This window comes from Panthera onca, chromosome B3 (genome assembly GCF_046562875.1).
Source record: "Panthera onca isolate mPanOnc1 chromosome B3, mPanOnc1 haplotype 2, whole genome shotgun sequence".
NCBI lineage: Eukaryota > Metazoa > Chordata > Mammalia > Carnivora > Felidae > Panthera > Panthera onca.
In genome coordinates, this window is record NC_138344.1 from 58,619,423 (window position 1) to 58,638,190 (window position 18,768).

The following is an 18,768-nucleotide window of genomic DNA, read 5'->3' on the forward strand; positions in this document are numbered from 1 at the left end:
TTCTTGTTTTATATACCTGGCTTTGCATTCTTGTATTTACTGTGGTCATAAAGGCATTTAAAGCTGTTCTCTAAGCATACTGCATGTAAGCCCAATTATCTTGGAGAATATGCTGCCTTATTCTGTCAAAGGTCTGCCACCTTACCCCTAGTCCTCCTGCTTTCTGTTTCTTCTGGAAAAAAAAAAAAAGGAAGCATCCTTCCTCAAAGGGTTGTGGTCTAGGCTTACAGATATCTCCAGTTGTATTGCAAATGGAGTTGGTCTAGTTTTCATTCTCCTTGTAGTTTTGAGTTAAAGAAGGATGAGTTTCTGAGCAAAAAAGAAATAAAATCACTATTTTTATTCTACCATTTGAAAACCTAACCTTAAATTGTTTTTGGCACTTTAACCAACATTTCTATGTATTTGGTTGGGGAAGGGGGGATAGAGATATTTCAGTATGTCCTTCATACACCACCTTGACCAGTGGTAATCAGTGCACATGTCTGTCCCCAAAGATTACAAGTTGAATTTCTCTCCAGCCCACAGGAATGGAGACTCAAAGTCAATATTAAGCAGTGTTATGGAAAGGGTTATGCACTATTCTTTGCATACTTGGATTTTTAAACCAAGATGCATCCCCAATACCTACTAGATGTGTTAATTGTAGTTGCTGACATTCCTATAGTCCATGCTAAAGGTCAAGACTACATTCATCATGTGGCCTTTACTCTCTCTCCCAAGCCACAGATAAATAAAATACAGGTAGGATTCTGACCCATTTCATAGGCTGTTCAACAACCCAAGGTGTGACCTAATGGAAAAGATGATCTGGGCAAAATAGAACCTCTTGCGAATTTAACTTTGAAAATAAAATCAGAAAATTGGCAGTTGAAGCAAATCCTAAAAATTTGAAACATGAAAGGTCATGGCATGAATACTCATAAAGAAAACAGAATCTAGGAGCTAAATTTTATTTATTTATTTTAAGTTTACTTATTTTGAGAGAGACAGCGTGAGCAGGGGAGGGGCAGAGAGAAAGAATCCAAGTAACTGTTGTCAGCATGGGGCCTGACATGGGGCTCAATCTCCCAAACTGTGAGATCATGACCTGAGCCAAAATCAAGAGCCAGACCCTCAACCATCTGAGCCACCCAGGTGCCTCAGGAGCTAAATTTTAAACAGAAGACATGGAGAAATGTAGGGTGGAGTCAGTAAGCTGTTAGAGACAAGAATTATAGAGAGAAACAAATGTGGAGAGTAGCTGTATTACATTAACCACAGCACTGTTATAGGACTCTTCTTGGATTCGTATGCCTACACAATGCCTTGCCATAGTAGGGGCTCAGCAAAAGAGTTGGAGTCATGGATGTTTATCCTCATGGTCAGTGTGGTTACCTCTTGGTTACCTCTTACTTAAAATAATTTGTCTGAATCTCTGCTCTTGTAACAAACTCTCTACCCCAGCATGCTATAAAAACTGTTTTCTGAAAGCTTGCCATGGAGTTTGCTAAATACTCATTTAATGACCTACTCTCAATCTTCAACCTTCTTAACTTACTGGGTCTTCCCTTTGGCTCTTGTGACATGATTCTGTTCTAATTCTCCTTTCTCTGACCACTCCTCTGCCTTGGTTGGTTTCTCTTCCTCTTTCCACTTTCTTAAGTGTAAACAATCACTATGGTCTATCTTCAGCTCTCTTCTAGCTCTGTACTCTCTTATTCCCAAGGAAGCCATTCATTCCAAACTTTGTGTACAACTGCTATAAAGGTGAGCTCCCCAAATCTGTATCTCTGAGCCCATATCTTTGAGCTCGCAACAGGGTCCCTGAAACTCAATAAGCCTGAAACATAACTCCCCTTTCTCCCTAATCTGTTCCTGCTCTTGGCTTCCCTATTTCTGTTGCACCACCAATATCCCAGTTTTGAAATATGAGTCATCTTTGGGTGTTCTCTTTTTTCCCCCATAATCTAATCAATTATAAAGTCTAGTTAATAATAATAGAACTAATAATAATTGCTAACCCTTCCCTGCCTCAAATATCTTCTTTTGCTTTCCATAGCATACCAAAATAAGTTATGTGGTGTTTTTAGTTTTATTAAAAAGGCAGATTTCAGAATTCTCTACATGTTGCAAACTCATATTTCTAGTCTTATCTCCCATGGTCTTATTGTACAGTAAAATTTTTTAATTTACCATCCTTTCATATATTAATGATTCATTTAAGTTCCATTAACCATTAGATAACAAAAAAAGTTTTTATGTTTATTCCCTTTTTTTGTACTAGGCTGAGTGGGCAATTCTATGGAAATAAAGAGGAAAAAATCTGTTATTCTCCACCCTCTCAGTATGTGCTTAGAAGACAAAACTCATAAAAATATGCCCCTCAGGGAATATGCAAGCAAAAACAACATTGCGTTTTAAGCTAATCAGTCTGTCTGGAAAACTTAAAATTAGATGCATTCTGAATATGATAGAACTTGTGGGAGAACCTGGCCAGTTGGCAATTTAAGAGAAAGATTGTCTCTACCAGAGCTAGTTTTTAATCCTAGTGAATGCAGTATGTTTTGGAAATGGATGCCATTTAGGAATTTTTATTCCATGTGTTTTAAAAATACATTTAAAGTAGACTAGTGGTTTCCAGGGCTAGGACAAGGCAGGGGATGAGGAGTGATTGGTAATGGGTATGGAATTTCTTTATGTGGTGACAAAAATATTCTAGAATTAGATAGTGGTGATGGTTGTACAACTTTGTGACTGTGAGAAAACACTGAATTGTAAACTTTAGAAGGGTGAATTTTATGATATGAAAATATATATTTAATGTTATTGTTGACATTATATGATTTTTTTGTTATTTTATTATTATTATTTTAATTATTTTAATGTCTTATTTTACTTTTGAGAGACAGAGCATGAGCAGGGGAGGGGTAGAGAGAGAGGGAGACACAGAATCCAAAGCAGGCTCCAGGCTCTGAGCTGTCAACACAGAGCCCTACGTGGGGCTCAAACTCACAGACCACGAGATCATGACCTGAACCGAAATCAGATGCTTAACCAACTGAGCTATCTACACGACCCTGTTATTTTATTATTAATATCTTTCCAATTGATGTTTTGCCAATTACTCTGACTTTCAAGAATATAGCCTCTGCTATAAAATAAGGTTATTTTAATCATATTAACTAATATTTACTGACCGTTTGCTGTGCGAAATGCTTTATGCACATTATTTCATTTAATCCTCATAACAACCATATGAGATCAGTATTATTCTTCCATTTTTAAGGAAATTGAAACTTAGAGAGGTTAAATAACTTGCCAAGATCACACAGTAATTAAGTGGTGGAGCCTGGATTTGAACTGATTATCTGACCCCAAAGCCCATTTTCCTAATCATTGAGTCAGCAGAGGGCAAATCAATGTTTTGTGCAATTTAATTCATAAGTGGATCAAACTTGTGAGGCAAAACAGCTGGAACAATTTCCCACTGCTCTAGAGGGAAAAATAGAATTGAAAAACAAAGGAGATTCTGAAATTTCTCTACCTGGAAACCTTAGGAAATCACACCTACTGCCAGCTCCTTAGAGAAAGCCTAACCTTAAGGCAGAAGGAAAGAAATTCAAGTCCAGGATAAGAATTCATCCTTAGAAAGCTCCTGGATGGCAGCAATCACTTTTAAGAAAGCATATCCACCTCCTTCTACTCACCTTGCATATTCTTATAAGGAGAGAAAAGGCAAGGACAAAGTAGAGCAGTGAAATTACTGGAAACTTGCAGAAAAAAATGCTTAATTTTTCCCAGGTTTTTTTTTTTTTTCTTCCTGAAAAGTTTTGGATTGTGAACTTTTGAAATCAGGATCAGCAAAATATTTAAAGGGATTTGTTGCCTTTTTTAAAGGGCATTAGTTGCTTTTCAGCTTTCATTTCTTCAAAGTAATTTTTAAAAACTCTGATGGGCAGATTGCTGAAAAATTAGCAGAGCAGAGAATTAAGAGCAGAGAAATATAATTCATCTAAAACAAACTATGTGGCACAAACAGCTCAAGCACCAGAGCAAAATATATGCATGCTTCGTGTGCCCTGTCACTTTCACATAAGAAAGAAAGATTATGAACTTGTTCATTTAACCAGAGTTTGTCAGGGTTGAAAGAGATCATAAGTCATTTAATTAACTCCTTTCTAGCTACTCCCTGGACATTTGAAATCATGGGAAGCTCACTATTACACAAATTTTTAACTGTTATGAAAAAGTGTCTACTTTTACTAACTTCCCCTTAATAAGAATGTGGTGGGAAGAGACAATAGTAATAAGAGTATAGTAGGAGTAGACAGTATTGTTTACTTTTCCCTCTAGAAATTATAAACAAAATAGGTATAACTCTGTTTCAACAGCTAAGAACAGATAAGACTAAGAGCAAACCTAAAGGTTCCATAACTGAGGAATCTTATCTTAATGCTTAATATATGTTCAATTAAACTTTATAAGAAGTAGAAGCTGATAGATATGATATATCAGAACATGATTCAGGTGTCAAAATTTCTTGTTGATGAATTTTAGTGAGTTTTTTTCAGCTTTCTTTCTGTAAATACACATTTTCTTTTGTCTGTCAGGAAAACATGGTTCAAATGAATATAACGTCCTTAATTTTAGCTCTGAAGAGATCTTAAAGGAATTCAATTAAAAATGTTTAACTCCTCAACAAAATTAAAACACAACCTACTGAATAGGAGAGGATATTTGCAAATGATATATCCAATAAAGGGTTAATATCCAAAATATATAAAGAACTTACACAACTCCACACCAAAACACCAAATAATCCAATTTAAAGTGAGAAGTCATGAATAGACATTTCCCCAAAGAAGATACGCAGATGGCCAATAGACACATGAAAGATGCTCAACATCATTCATCAATAGGGAAATACAAATCAAAACTACAATGAGATATCACCTCACACCTGTCAGAATGACTAAAATAAAAAACACAAGTGTTGGCGAGGATATAGAGAAAAAGGAACCCTGTGCACTGTTGGTGGGAATGCAAACTGGTGCAGCCACTGTGGAAAACAGTATGGAGGCTCCTCAAAAAATTAAAAATAGAACTACCATATATGATCCAGTAATTCTACTGGATATTTACTTAAAGAAAATAAAAACACTGATTGGAAAAGATACATGCACCGTTATGTTTATTGCAGTGTTATTTACAATAGCCAAATTATGGAAACAGCCCAAATGTTCATCGACAGATGAATAGATAAAGAAGATGTAGTATGTATAATATATGCAGTGGGTTATTACTTAGCCATAAAACAGAATGAAATCTTGCCATTTGCAACAACATGGATGGGATCTAGAGGGTACAATGCTGAGCGAAATAAGTCAGTCAGAGAAAGACAAATACCATATGATTTCACTCATATGTGGAATTTAAGAAACTAAATAAATTAACAAAGAAAAAGGAGACAAACTAAGAACCAGACTGTTAACTACAGAGAATAAACTGGTGGTTACCAGAGAGGAGGTGGATTGGGGAATGGGGGGGGAAAAGGCAAAGGGGGTTGAGAGTACACTTTTTAAAAAAAATTTTTTTTAACGTTTATTTATTTTTGAGATAGAGAGAGACAGAGCATGAATGGGGGAGGGTCAGAGAGAGAGGGAGACACAGAATCTGAAACAGGCTCCAGGCTCTGAGCTGTCAGCACAGAGCCCGATGCAGGGCTCGAACTCACGGACCGCGAGATCATAACCTGAGCCGAAGTCTGACGCTCAACCGACTGAGCCACCTAGGTGCCCCAGAGAGAGTACACTTATTGTGACGAGCACCAAGTAATGTACAGAATTGGCATATCACCATATTGTACACCTGAAACCAATATAACACTGTATGTTAACTATACTGGAATTAAAATTTTTAAAAATGATATTGTAGCTAATGCTAATTCCGTTTATAACTTTTCAGAATTCTAATAGGCATAAATAACTCCAGACCTCGCTGTAGTGAAAAAAAAAAAAAAGATTTAATTCATCAATTTTGGAAGATGCAGCTAGAGCTAAAATAAAATAACTGGAAGACAAAAAAGAAAATGTTTAACCCCTGTGAGAATCAGTTTGGTTCTAAATATAAAATACCACATGTAATAGTATAACTAGCAAACCAAGTTATACATAATAAATTTTTTCAATCTAAAATAAAGTGATTAGGGGTGCCTGAGTGGCTCAGTTGGTTAAGCGTCTGACTGTTGATTTCGGCTCGGTTCATTTCAGCTCAGGTCGTGATATCATGGTTTGTGAGTTCGAGACCCACATTGTAGTACAGAGCCTGATTGGGATTCTTGCTCCCCTATCTCTCTGCCCCCCCTCAATAAATAAATAAACATAAAATAAAACAAAATAAAATAAAAGTGATTAGTATGAGTGAAATAGGTAAAGGGAATTAACAGTACACATATCTTTTTTTTTTTTTTTTTTTGGGACAGAGAGAGACAGAGCATGAACGGGGGAGGGGCAGAGAGAGAGAGGGAGACACAGAATCGGAAACAGGCTCCAGGCTCCGAGCCATCAGCCCAGAGCCCGACGCGGGGCTCGAACTCACGGACCGCGAGATCGTGACCTGGCTGAAGTCGGACGCTCAACCGACTGCGCCACCCAGGCGCCCCAACAGTACACATATCTTGATAAGCACTGAGTAACATAGAATTATTGAATCACTATTTTGCACACCTGAAGCTAATATAACACTGTATGTTGATTATACCAGAATTAAAACTTAAAAGGAAAAGGATGGAACAGATCCATGCATACTGAAATAAAACAATCTTTAGACTATAAAAAAAATTAATGAATGAATTAAATTAAGGGATTAGTTAATAAAGAAAGTAAATTTTTGTATAGCATTTATTTTAATTTTTCTCAAAAGTTTATGTAGGTATCATTATTTGCCTACCAAGTAGAGTAAACCTGAAGAGAGTATAGCAGCTATAAGCTGTCATAAATTAAATAGTTCCCTGAATTTCCTTTCATGCTGTAAGATCCATACCCCCTTCTGTGATCTTGTTTTCCACACTATGCCTAGAAAATTAGCTGAGTTAAGGTAGGGTCACTCACCTCCATTAAGCTCTATCATTGGGCCACCAGGGAACAGAGGCAGGCACTTGAATCAAACCACAACAGGACGAGGGTAGCTGCAGACCAGGAATCAGGTGTCTGGTAGTTTGCTAAGAATGGGCTCAGAGCATGACAGAAGGAAGAAAAGTTCAGCAGCTGGGGATAGGGCAAGGCCAGAGTGAGTTCTAGCAGATTCCGTGGCAGTTTGTCAGTTGCTTTGATCATCATTAGCTTAAGAGAGAGAAAGCCTGATTGGAATGGCTTACCCACTCACCCCCATTTTTTGTGGGGGGGGGGGGAGAGGGAAGGCAACCCAATTAGATTCAAGGTGGCAGTCTAATCTTAAGGTTCACATATTCCCATTTCTGGACTGGGATTCTCTATGAAAGAGGAAATAAACATCATCATCTGCCTATAAGCATAATGCATGAGAAATAACCACATCATCTCTTCTCGTGATCCCAGTATTGAGACCCCACCTGAGTGGCTTTAATAGAGACCTATCCCACCTCTCAGAGTTCACATTCCATTGAAACAGCCCCAACTCTATTTCTGAGAAAGTAACAAATGCCTGGAAAACCCTAGGACCTAAGGAACAAGATGAGAAAAGCCTTATTTCAAACAGCTTTCTTGGGCAGTTTTAGTTCACAGAGATCTGTACCTAGATTGTGCTCTTGAGTGACCAACATATAAAGAGCCATCACGGAACCAGATTTTCTCTAACTCAATAGATTTCATTGAATGTCTAGCTCCTATGGAATGCCTGCTGTCCAGTCCTAATGCCCACAACAATTCCTCTGGTGTTTGGGATTGCCCAAATATGCCAATATGTGGCTTTGCACATGTCCCTTCTGCTGGGGATCCTCTCTCCCAACCCCAATCATTATCTCTTTAGTAAACTCTTCCATAACCAACCCCCTAAGCTTTACTCTCCTCCCCCATCCCTTGTAGAATATATTTTGCTGGCTCTATACTGGAGTTTCTCAACGTAAGGCCTGTGGACATTTTGAGCTGGCTAAGTTTTTCTTATGGGAGGCTGTTCTGTGAATTTTAGGACAGTGAGCAGCATTTCTGGCCTCAGCTCACCAAATGCTGGTAGCACCCTCTCCCCTAGTTGTGACAGTCAAAATTGTCTCCAGACATTGCCAAATGTCTGCTAGGTGTATGGGGGTGGAACTAACTCCCAGTTGAGAATCAGTGCTTTACACCTTTCTATAACTCTCTAGATCTTTGTACATACCTGTTCATAGTTATTTTGTTTGATTTCGTGTCTGCCCCTTGTTTACTAAATTGTAAACAACTACTGGGTAGTGCTATCTTGTTCACCATGACAGTACATGGCATTTGTTGGATAAAGCACCTTATCAACGAATCAGCTATGAAGTTCTGATGTTGAGCTAGGAACTGTGTTCCTAACTTTAAAAAATTAATTTTGTTTCATCTTGAATATTTTTTTAACATTTTTTATTTGTTTTTGAGAGACAGAGAGAGACAGAGCACGAGCAGGGAAGGGGCAGAGAGAGAGAGAGGGAGACACAGAATCTGAAGCAGGCTCCAGGCTCTGAGCTGTCAGCACGGAGCCCTATACAGGGCTCAAATTCACAAGCTGTGAGATCATGTCCTGAGCTGATGTCAGATGCTTAACCGACTGAGCCACCCAGGTGCCTCCATCTTGAATATTTTTGTTGTTGGCTGAAATGTTTAACAGCATTTAGTAAAGATGATTGTACTAAATCCTAGAGTTTGCACATCCTTGAGCCTGTAGCTTTGGGGCAGTAATACTTACTGGCCTAGAAGACAAAAGCCTTTTCTCCCAGTAGAGAACCCAGAGAACTGAATAACGGCTGAAATGTTGAACTCCTCTGGGTATCAGTTCCTCCTATAAAATGTGACTTCCTAGGACTCCCCTTCTGCCTCTAAAGTTTGTGATGCCAAAACCTATATTGCATGAGGTCCCAAATCTCACAAAGGGGCACTTCAAAGAAACTACACATACCAGATTTTACCATGTAGGGGAAAGAGTAAAACAAAAACAAAGTTATAAAGCAAAGTTACTTGTCTTTTTCCAAGCCTCAAATCTTAACATATATAAAAGAGACGATAATACTTACCTCATAGGATTGTTGTGAGGATTAAATGAGATGACGTATGTAATGGGCTTAACAGCACCTGGCACATGGGAAGCACCCAATAAATGGCACTAGCTATTATTATTGTCATTGTACTGACACTGGTATAGTAAATTGTTTACAAATACTCTCCCTCAAATTAACTTTCTGTCTTGAAATGTAACAAGAGATATAAGTAGATATTAATCTTGAGGGACTCCAACAGAGCTGAATACAAATCAAAAATTCAATTTTCTATCTTCTAGACTCCAAGGAAGTTACTGATAAGTCAGAGTTATATCTGTTTTTATGCTTCAGCTAGGACCTGGCAGATATTTCTATCATAGCTTTTATTACACTGCATTATTTCTTTCATTGTATTATAAATATTTTTCATATCTATTCTCCACTAGCTATGAGCTACTTGGAGGAAAGGACTCTTAAAAAGATGAATATCTTTTTAACCACATAGGCCTACCACGCTATCAAAATTTAATAAATACCAGGTAAATGAGCAGATGAATGAATGAATTAATGAATGGCCCATGCCCAGCAATGCAGTGAACCTTCTCTCTTCTGGTTGGACAACAGAACAGCTGTCATCTCTGTAGGTTGGGCTGTTCAGAGGAAAGGCAGAGAGAAGTTCAATATCTCTGAAGGCACTTTCACACAGGGGAGCCAAGTGGTATGAGTAACTACCACCTCTATCCTGTCACACCACACTAGCAGCCCCTCTGTCCTCCCTTTAGAGTGTGGGTGCTCCTGGCGGAGCCACATCTGAGACCATATGCCTTTTCATGCCACACCACAGGAAAAGGGAATATGCCCTGTAGGATCTTTTTGCCTGCTGACCGCTAAGGGGGTAAGGGAACGGCCCATATCAAATGTTACCCTCATTAATGTCTCCCATACAGTGAGAGTGATCATGCTAGAACTGTCAGTGAATAGTCACTGGATAGTGAAACAGAAAAAGATTTTCTCAAAGTCAGAAACCTACCTGCATAATACCGTGAAATTGAACTATGGAATTGGAGATAGAAGAAAACCGTGTGTTTTACTTCTAATACTATGTATTAAAAATGTCCAAAACTATTTTTTAAATATTTTTAAATATATTTTCTTAGTGTTTATTTATTTTTGAGAGAGAGAGCGAGAGAGAGAGAGAGAGAGAGAGAGAGAGAGAGAGCACGCTCAGGGTAAGGGCAGAGAGAGAGGTAGACAAAGGATCTGAAGCAGACTCTGTGCGGTCAGCACAGAGCCCAGTGTGGGGCTCAAACTCACGAACTGTGAAATCATGACCTGAGCTGAAGTCAGACGCTCAACCAACTGAGCCACCCAGGTGCCCCTAAAACTATATATAAGGCTGGCAGAATAGCCTGCTGTCCCTAACCATGAATTACCCAGTAGGGCCCAACTTTTTCTGTTAGCCTCAGATCTCAACACAGCCAGGGAATACTGAATAGGGCACTAGGATAGCAGGGCCCGCAGACAAAGGCCCGTACCTCCCTGAGACTTTTGTCAGTTCTAAGTACCCATGAGGCTGTCAGGAAAGCCCAAGGAGGCCAGTAGGTAAGAAACCTTAGGAGTTTGTGTGCATTTGTTCAAGTGTTGGCTGCTGTTGCTCCCTGGCTCTTGCTACAGGGAGACTACTATTTTAGAGATAGACACTGAGCTAATGATGTCATTGAAACCTATTTTACTTTATTAATACTCCCTGGGATAGTCATCCCAGTACACAGATTTTAATAGCTTATCAGTGGGATCTAGTTGATGTAACTAAGGAAAGAACCTAAAAGTTTATCCTTTGTAACAATTTTAGGTTCTTGGAGAGTAACTTGTTTCTCTTGGCAGGTGTATTTAATATTTACAATAGGGATGAATTCAGTGTGGACTAGAGAATTGGAAAACACCGGACCTTGCTGAAACTTGAGTCTGACTTCTCTCCTCTGTCTCTCTTAACCCCTTTCTTGAATAGTTCAATTTCAATCTGTGGTTGATGAAATCCAGCTGTATTACAGCTCAAGAAATGTGGTTTTCATTCTCTGCTATAACTTCAGTGAACATTGGGAAATGATAGATGTACATTGCCGGATTATCTCACTGTGGGGCTAACTTGGTCTAAAGCTAGATCAAGCTTCAAGTGAGTAAATTTGAATGTCCATCTCTCCTAATTCCATTTCCACTCTGGCCAAATGAGCTTCTACTTTTCCAAAAAGGTACCTGAAAACTAAATCCAAACTTCCACACCTACCCCCCTGGAGTCCTATCATTGCCACCTTTGAACAAACACCATCTCCTAGGAGTTGCCACAGCTCAAAAGGTTTGCATAGCTCTGCTGGCTGTTCTAAAATAGAACTGCTCGACATCCGAGGGCAGGAGAGTACAGTGGACTACCAAATTCCTCAGACCGAGATTACTTCATCCTTTTCTTATACACTTCATGAAATTCACTTCTATTTTGAGAGGAAAGTCAACAGCAGGATCTTCCCTTCTGAATTCCACTACCATATTTTCCCCTCAACTTTCTTTTTTTTTTTTTTAATTTTTTTTAACGTTTATTTATTTTTGAGACAGAGACAAAGCATGAATGGGGGAGGGTCAGAGAGAGAGGGAGACACAGAATCCGAAACAGGCTCCAGGCTTTGAGCAGTCAGCACAGAGCCCGACGTGGGGCTCGAACTCACGGACCGCGAGATCATGACCTGAACCGAAGTCGGAGGCTTAACCGACTGAGCCACCCAGGCGCCCCTCCCCTCAACTTTCAAACAGCATCTTCGGCCTTCACTGAAGATCATGCTGAATCCTTAAGAATCTTTCTCTGGAGGCTTTTTTCCAGGCCTTTTAAGGGCTCCTTAGCACCTGTAAAATAAACTCTAAACTCCATAATACAGCAAACAATGCTCTATGCATAATGTGGCCTTAATTCTTCTTTTATTTCTCACTTCTTTCCACAGCTATGTACAATAGTCAGCCAAATTATTCAAGTTAGTATGCCCTGTGGCAGCTCCATTCAGCTTCTGCTCTTACATCCTATTGGGTTCCTGCTCTTGCCTAGGTTTATGCATTGACTGCCTGTGATGTGTGAAGTGCCTAGTACTATGCCTGGAACACAGCTATTACTTAATGAATGGCAGGTGTCATTATCAATGACACTGTCTTCCTTCTATTTTTTGCATTCAATTAATGCTTATTAATAGTTACTGTACCCTTAACTGTCCACACAAAAGGCTTTTCTTCTTTTTTGTTTTGTTTTGAACTAACGTTTTATTTTACTTTATTCAAGTTCTTATTTAAATTCCAGTTAGTTAACATACAGTGTAATATAATTTCAGGCATAGAGTTTAGTGATTCATCACTTACATACAACACCCAGTGTGCATCCCTACAAGTGCCCTCCTTAACCCAGCACCCATCTAGCTCATCCCCAGCCTACCTCCATCCACTAACCCTCAGTTTGTTCTTTATCATTAACAGTCTGTTTCCTGGTTTGCCTCTCTATTTTTGAATAAATATGTTCATCTGTTTTGTTCCTTAAATTCCACATGAGTAAAATCATATGGTATTTGTCTTTCTCTGACTGACTTATTTCTTGCTTCAATTCTTAAAAGAGGTAATATTAGTCATGCTCCCACTAAAACAAATATTTGATCCCTGCCTATTGCTTATACTCCAAATCCCTATCATATTTTCCTTGATGATGAGGTAAGCTAGACAATGAAGTAATAAAAGTCGGTTTTCCCAAGCATGTATTTGGTGACAGTAATCAGAACAGTGGTTGTTGGTGGGGGGGTGGGGGAGTGGGGGTTGGAAGGAGGGGTGGGGGGGATTGACTAGAAGGAGATATAAGGGAACTTTCTGGAATGACAGAATTGTTCTGTATTTTAATTGGGATGTTGGTCATTATGAATGTATATATTTGCCCAAACTCATCTAATTATGCACTTAAGATCAATGCATTTTGTTGTCTATAAAATTTATCTTGATTTTTTTTTTTGAAAAATTCAGAATCTCCTCTATTTTTTCCTCTGAAAGCAGAGCTAAAAACTCAAATGTCTACATAAGCTTGGCAGGTAAAGGAAATGTGTAGTGGGCTAGGCAGGATACGATAGGGAGGGTTGAGGGCTGCTGACAAGCTGGAGAGACTCTGCTCTTTATCCTGATCACATGGACAAGATGTATAAAAGCAGAATCTGCATTTAATAGGCACCTCAGATGTTTCAGTCATTAGCCAGTTTTCTGATACACTGTGTGCTAGGTCACAGAGCAATTAATAGTTTCCAAAGTGGGGTACATAAAATGATCTATTGAAATGTAGGAAGATAATATGTAGAACTTTTTTCAATTTTTTTTCATTTTCCTGTTCTTTTTCTTCCTCTTTTCACTTTAGAACATACAAAGGAACACACAGAAGGGAATATACCACATTTATCTTGCATATCCTGTGCCATGTCAAGCAACTGAAGCCTGGGGTATGGAACATTTCAGAGAATGCACTGTGTAGACAGACATGACACAGGCATGGGCACTGTTCCATCAGCACGACCGAGCCTCCATGGAGGAGAGCAGCACTGCTACAGCCATAGTAAGTAAGGAACAAACTTTACTGCCCATTTCATTCTGAGGAAAAAGGAGGGAGCACTGTAGAAATCTCATTCTCTCCAGTTCTAAAGTGCAGTCTGAACTGTGAGTGCTATATGATCCTCTGCAAAAGAAAAAAGAACTAGTCTGTGTTTGGCTGGGAGGTAGAGGGTGGGCAGTGGCCCTGGAGCAGCTGGGATGGTGGTGCAGTGATGTGTTTGTTAACAGAGAAGCGTGCCAACTTGTTGATTAGCTGACCAGTGTGGTGGACACAGCCACACCTGTAAAGCCAGGGTGACGGCATCTCCTCTGTGTTCTGGCAGGTCAGAAAGCACAGAACCACAACTCTAGATTCCCATGTGCCTAGGCAACTCCTCCAACTGGCCTCAAAGGCCAGCAGGAGTCTCAGAGGACATGGTGCCTGCCCATGTGCCCACCTCTGCCCTGCTGGGTGGAGAAGTGGTCAGAAAGGACTGACTTCCTTCCACTCCAATGGAATCAGGAAATCCAGAGAAACCCAGAGACAGCACCCTACCTGGTCCATTAATTAAAATAAAGTTTCCATTGCTCTAAATAAGACCTAGTATATGGTTGCTTAAATAAGAATAAGGTTTATTTGTCTCTCAAGTACAAGTCCAAATTTGTATGGTGGCTCTGACCTGCAAAGTTGTCAGTCTCCCAGTCTCTTTCCATCTACTTGCTCCACCATCTCTAGGATGTTGCCCTTGTTTACATGATCCAAAATGCCCATATGTGGTCAATTAAAAAGTGATTACTATGAGAAAAAAAAGAAAAATTGCTTTGAGGACAACCACTAGTCTTCTGGCATATTATGACAACCAAAGTCCAGCCTTAAAGCATGAAACGGAAGGAATCAAAAAGTAGTCTCATACATAGTGTGTGAGAAATTAAAAAGTTTTTTATATACTCCAGAAAATAATTTTTTACATTTTTATTTATTTATTTTGAGAGAGGCAGAGAGAGAGAGAATTCCAAGCAGGCTGTGCACTGTCAGCACAGAGCCCAATGCAGGGCTTGAACTCACAAACTGTGAGATCATGACCTGAACCAAAACCAAGAGCCAGACGCTTAACTGAGCCACCCAGGCATCCCAGAAAACAATTTTTAAAGCAGCCTTTTTAGGTCCAGTGTATAGGATGTCAACAACCTACAGTTTCTGCATGAGGACATGGAAAAATCCACCCAAGTTTTGTCTGTCCTGAATGATACGGTATACCTCATATGTAAATACGGTGGTACTGATGACAGCTGATTTTTTTCAAACAAACTGGGCAATTTTTACTATATTTAAGGGAAGTGGAGAGGCAGCAACTACAGAAGATGTGGCCACATTCTGTAGAGTAAACATGTCGCCTACTCAGTTCAATATCCGAGTACCCGTCCATACAAATTCGACACCGGATATAACCAGGTAGTGTGCAACTTAAAGCTTCTTCTTCCAGGGCATTATGGGAGGTCCTGTTGGTCACATACACATCTCTGTTTCTCCTCAGCTCCTCCTTATCACTGCTCACCACACAGTTGCCAGTTTGCCTTTGGAGTGACCTTTTGTTTCCCCTTGGCCTCCTCCTTTCTTCAGTAATCACAACAGAGTCGTGGCAAGTTAGGTCAATCACTGCAGGTTCTAGGGATTCACAGGTGAGGTCAACTATTTCATCACTTTCCCTGAGATCTATCAGTTCTGTTTCTAAGACCATCTCAGGAGTAGGGCCTCCTTCCCCAGCTGTACAGAATTCTTGGGTTTGTCTGGAATTCACCATGCTACTGCTGCACATTCTTGTATTCATTGTGCTTGTTGGATCCACTCTTCAGAGAAATAAGTGATCTGTGCCAAAGTTTACAGTGAATGGTAAAGTCCCCAGCTGTTGGTCAGTCACTCTCCGACTTACATAAGAATTTAGAGCCCAGATTTTCTGGTGTATTTGAACTCTGATTCTGGTTCCAGTCCTGTCTCCACCTCCACAAGTGCTGTGTTCCCACGTGGGTGGGTGGGTTTGTGAGGCTTCTGGGAGCCACTTTTAAGACAACTCAATCTTAATTTTTAACTAAAAAAAAAAAAGAGAAATTAAGTTTTGGTAATATCTAAATAAGATTGATAGTAGTGTAAAATGGATAGATATCTAAAGAAAAAAATGTGTTTTCAAAATACTTTAGTAGTTATGCATTTAAACAAGGTTTCAACTTTGTATCTTTCCTTATTCCATGTCCTAATGGGAAGCAGGAGAAGCCCAAGGGGCACTTACATGAAGAGAAGCACAAAAGTGCTGCATACCAAGAAAGGGTCACTATTTCATCCAAGATGCAGTGTCAGAATCTCAAGGAAACACTTATTTTTTACAAAGTAAAAATGGAGACCAATAAGTTCTTTGCACATTTAGGTCTTTCTTTCTTTCTTTCTTTTATTTATTTTTTTTTAATGTTCACTTATTTTTGAGAGAGACAGAATGTGAGCAGGGGAGGGGCAGAAAAAGAGGGAGACACAGAATCCGAAGCAGGCTCCAGGCCCTGAGCTGTCAGCACAGAGACTGACATGGGGCTCAAATCCACAAACTGTAAGATCATGACCTGAGCTGAAGTCAGACGCTCAACCGACTGAGCCACCCAGACGCCCCCTTTCTTTCGGTTTTTAATGTTCATTTATTTTGAGAGTGAGAGAGAAAGAGCATGGAGGAGGGGCAGAGAGAGAGGGAGAGAGGGAATCCCAAGCAGGCGCTGCCCCGTCAGCACAGAGCCTGATGTGGGGTTCCATCTCATGAACTCTGAGATCATGACCTGAGCCCAATCCAAGAGTTGGATGCTTAACTGACTGAGCCACCCAGGTACCCTGCACATTTGGGTTTCTAACAGCAAATAAGAAATGAACCAGTTAGTCCATGCAGAGGTTCATCATGCCCAGTGTTCCCTTTCTAACAGAGACAGCGAGAGGAGTTTTCTTGAAGCATTTCATCCCAGATTCTGTTTTAGGGAAGAAGGGATAGAGTTCAAGCATTTGCATAGGGAGACTGGGTTTGAGTCTAGGCTCTGTGACACTGGGCACACAACGTAGACCGTTAAAGTTCTCAAAACCTCAGCATGTAAATCCTTTCTAAAAATTATTTTGTAATTTAAAAGTAATGCATCCTCAGCCATCATTAGGAAAATGCAAATTAAAGCCATAATGAGATACCATTTCACACTCACAAGGATGACTAAGATTTAAAAATAAATAATAAAAAGTGTTGGTGAGGATGTAGAAAAATTGGGATTCTCATATAGTGCTGGTGGGAATGTAAAATGGTGCAGCAGCTTTAGAAAACAGTCTGTCACTTCCTCAAAAGATTAAAAATAGAGTTGCCATATGGCTCAGCAACTCCACTGCTAGGTATATACTCAAGAGAATTGAAAACTTATGTCCAAATAAAAAATTTATACATGAATGTTGATAATATTATTCATAATAGCCCCAAAGTGGAAACAAGCCAAATGCCCATTAACTGATGAATGGATAAACAAAATGTGGTATATCCATACAATGGAGTATTTATTATTAAGCAATAAAAAAGAATAAGGTACAGATACTTGCTATAATATGGATAATCTTTGAAAACATATTAAGCAGTAGAAGCCAATCACAAAAGACCACAAACTGTATGATTCCATTTATATGAAATGTCAAGAATAGGCAAATCTAAAAAGACAAAGATGAGTGGATCGTTAGGCCTGGGGTGTTGAGGAGAAATAGGAAGTGGCTGCTAATGGGTGCAGGGTGTCTTTTGAGCATAATGTTCTAAAATTGAGGTGATGTTTGCACAACTCTGTGAATATACTAAAACCCACCGAATTGTATACTTTAAATTGATGAATTGTCTGGTTTGTGAATAATTTCTCAATAAAGCTTTTACCAAAACAAACACCTAAGCTGCCATAGGAATGTTACACAAAACAATGTGATACAATCCGGATTTAGACACAAGCCCTAGAACCTGGTGGGAAAGTGTGGAACCCGAAAGGAAAATGGAAAGAGGGCACCTTGAGGAAGGCACAGTGCTCAGGTCTCCACCGGAAGCGCCAACCTGCTTACCCAGGCAGTTGTTCTCTTAGACCCCACAGACACCTGCTTTCTGCCAGAATACCACCCTCAAGTGTTTGCCTTTCACAACGGGCCTGCCCACCACCACTGACCCCACCCACATATCCCATCAATGATTTAGCTATTTTGTCCTGTCCAGCCCAGTCCTGCTGAGTCAGCTCTCCTGGGAGAATAGAACAGGAAGCGTGAGTTCCAGCCGCGCGCCACTTTCCAGCCTCTCGGCTGCTTCCCTGTGGCATCTGGACTGAGTCTGGGCGAGCCGAACCCGGGTGCCTGGCTACACTGGGCTGGGAAGAAGCACCCAGAGGCCGCAGGGCCAGGGAGAGCCAGTGGATAAGGAGAAGCAGAGGGAGGGGACATCACGGGATGGGGTGCTCACCGTGAACTTGCACCGGCGGGTGGTGGCATTCGGCGGCGAACACACCCAAGGTCACAAGCAAGGGGTCTCTCTGCGCGAGTTATCCACAGGACGGCGGCGGAAAGCACTGGGGTTTTCCCTCCTTTTAAGCTGCTGTTTTAGTTTCTCAACTGCCCAATCAAAACCCGAGCCCATGGTAGCTTGTCACCAGTCTCTAGGTGGAAAGCTGGTGTTCCAGGTTAGAAAAGGGGACTTTCCTGACCTTATCATCTTTCTCCAGGCTCCTGTTTACTGATAAAAAGGAGGCACCGGATTGTTGTTTCCCTTTTATCTCCTCTTATTGTTAGATCAGCAACTTCCCACCCTCTAGAAAAGTGGTTCTCAGTAGAGGCAGTACGCCTCTCTAAAAGTTTTGGAAATTTACAAGGCTGTTTTTAGTGGTCGCTACAGGCATATAGGGGCAGAGGGCAAGGGGCCCCTGGCACCACCACCCCCCTCCCACACGCACACATTGTCTCTATCTATCTCTCAATATATGAAAAA

At 40.2% G+C, this 18,768-nt stretch overlaps 1 protein-coding gene and 1 pseudogene across 5 annotated transcripts in view; both read right to left on the reverse strand.

The window, feature by feature from the left end:
* TRIM69 (tripartite motif containing 69) overlaps positions 1-8,241 on the reverse strand; it is a 38,825-nt gene extending 30,584 nt beyond the window's left edge. The window contains exon 1 of one of the 4 annotated variants that reach the window (XM_060618683.3): positions 7,092-8,241. In XM_060618683.3, coding sequence (XP_060474666.3) covers positions 7,092-7,097 — 6 coding nt within the window. In that variant the 5' untranslated portion in view covers positions 7,098-8,241. The remainder of the gene's footprint in view (positions 1-7,091) is intronic. The other 3 variants (XM_060618682.3, XM_060618685.3, XM_060618684.3) reach the window with 3 other exon arrangements.
* Positions 8,242-13,094: 4,853 nt separating this feature from the next.
* LOC132669177 (E3 ubiquitin-protein ligase RNF4 pseudogene) lies at positions 13,095-18,507 on the reverse strand (annotated as a pseudogene). The gene is made up of 2 exons (XR_013556268.2): positions 18,247-18,507; positions 13,095-15,843 (listed from the first exon to the last, which is right to left on the reverse strand). The product of XR_013556268.2 is annotated as an E3 ubiquitin-protein ligase RNF4 pseudogene (transcript).
* Between the last annotated feature and the right edge of the window lie 261 nt (positions 18,508-18,768).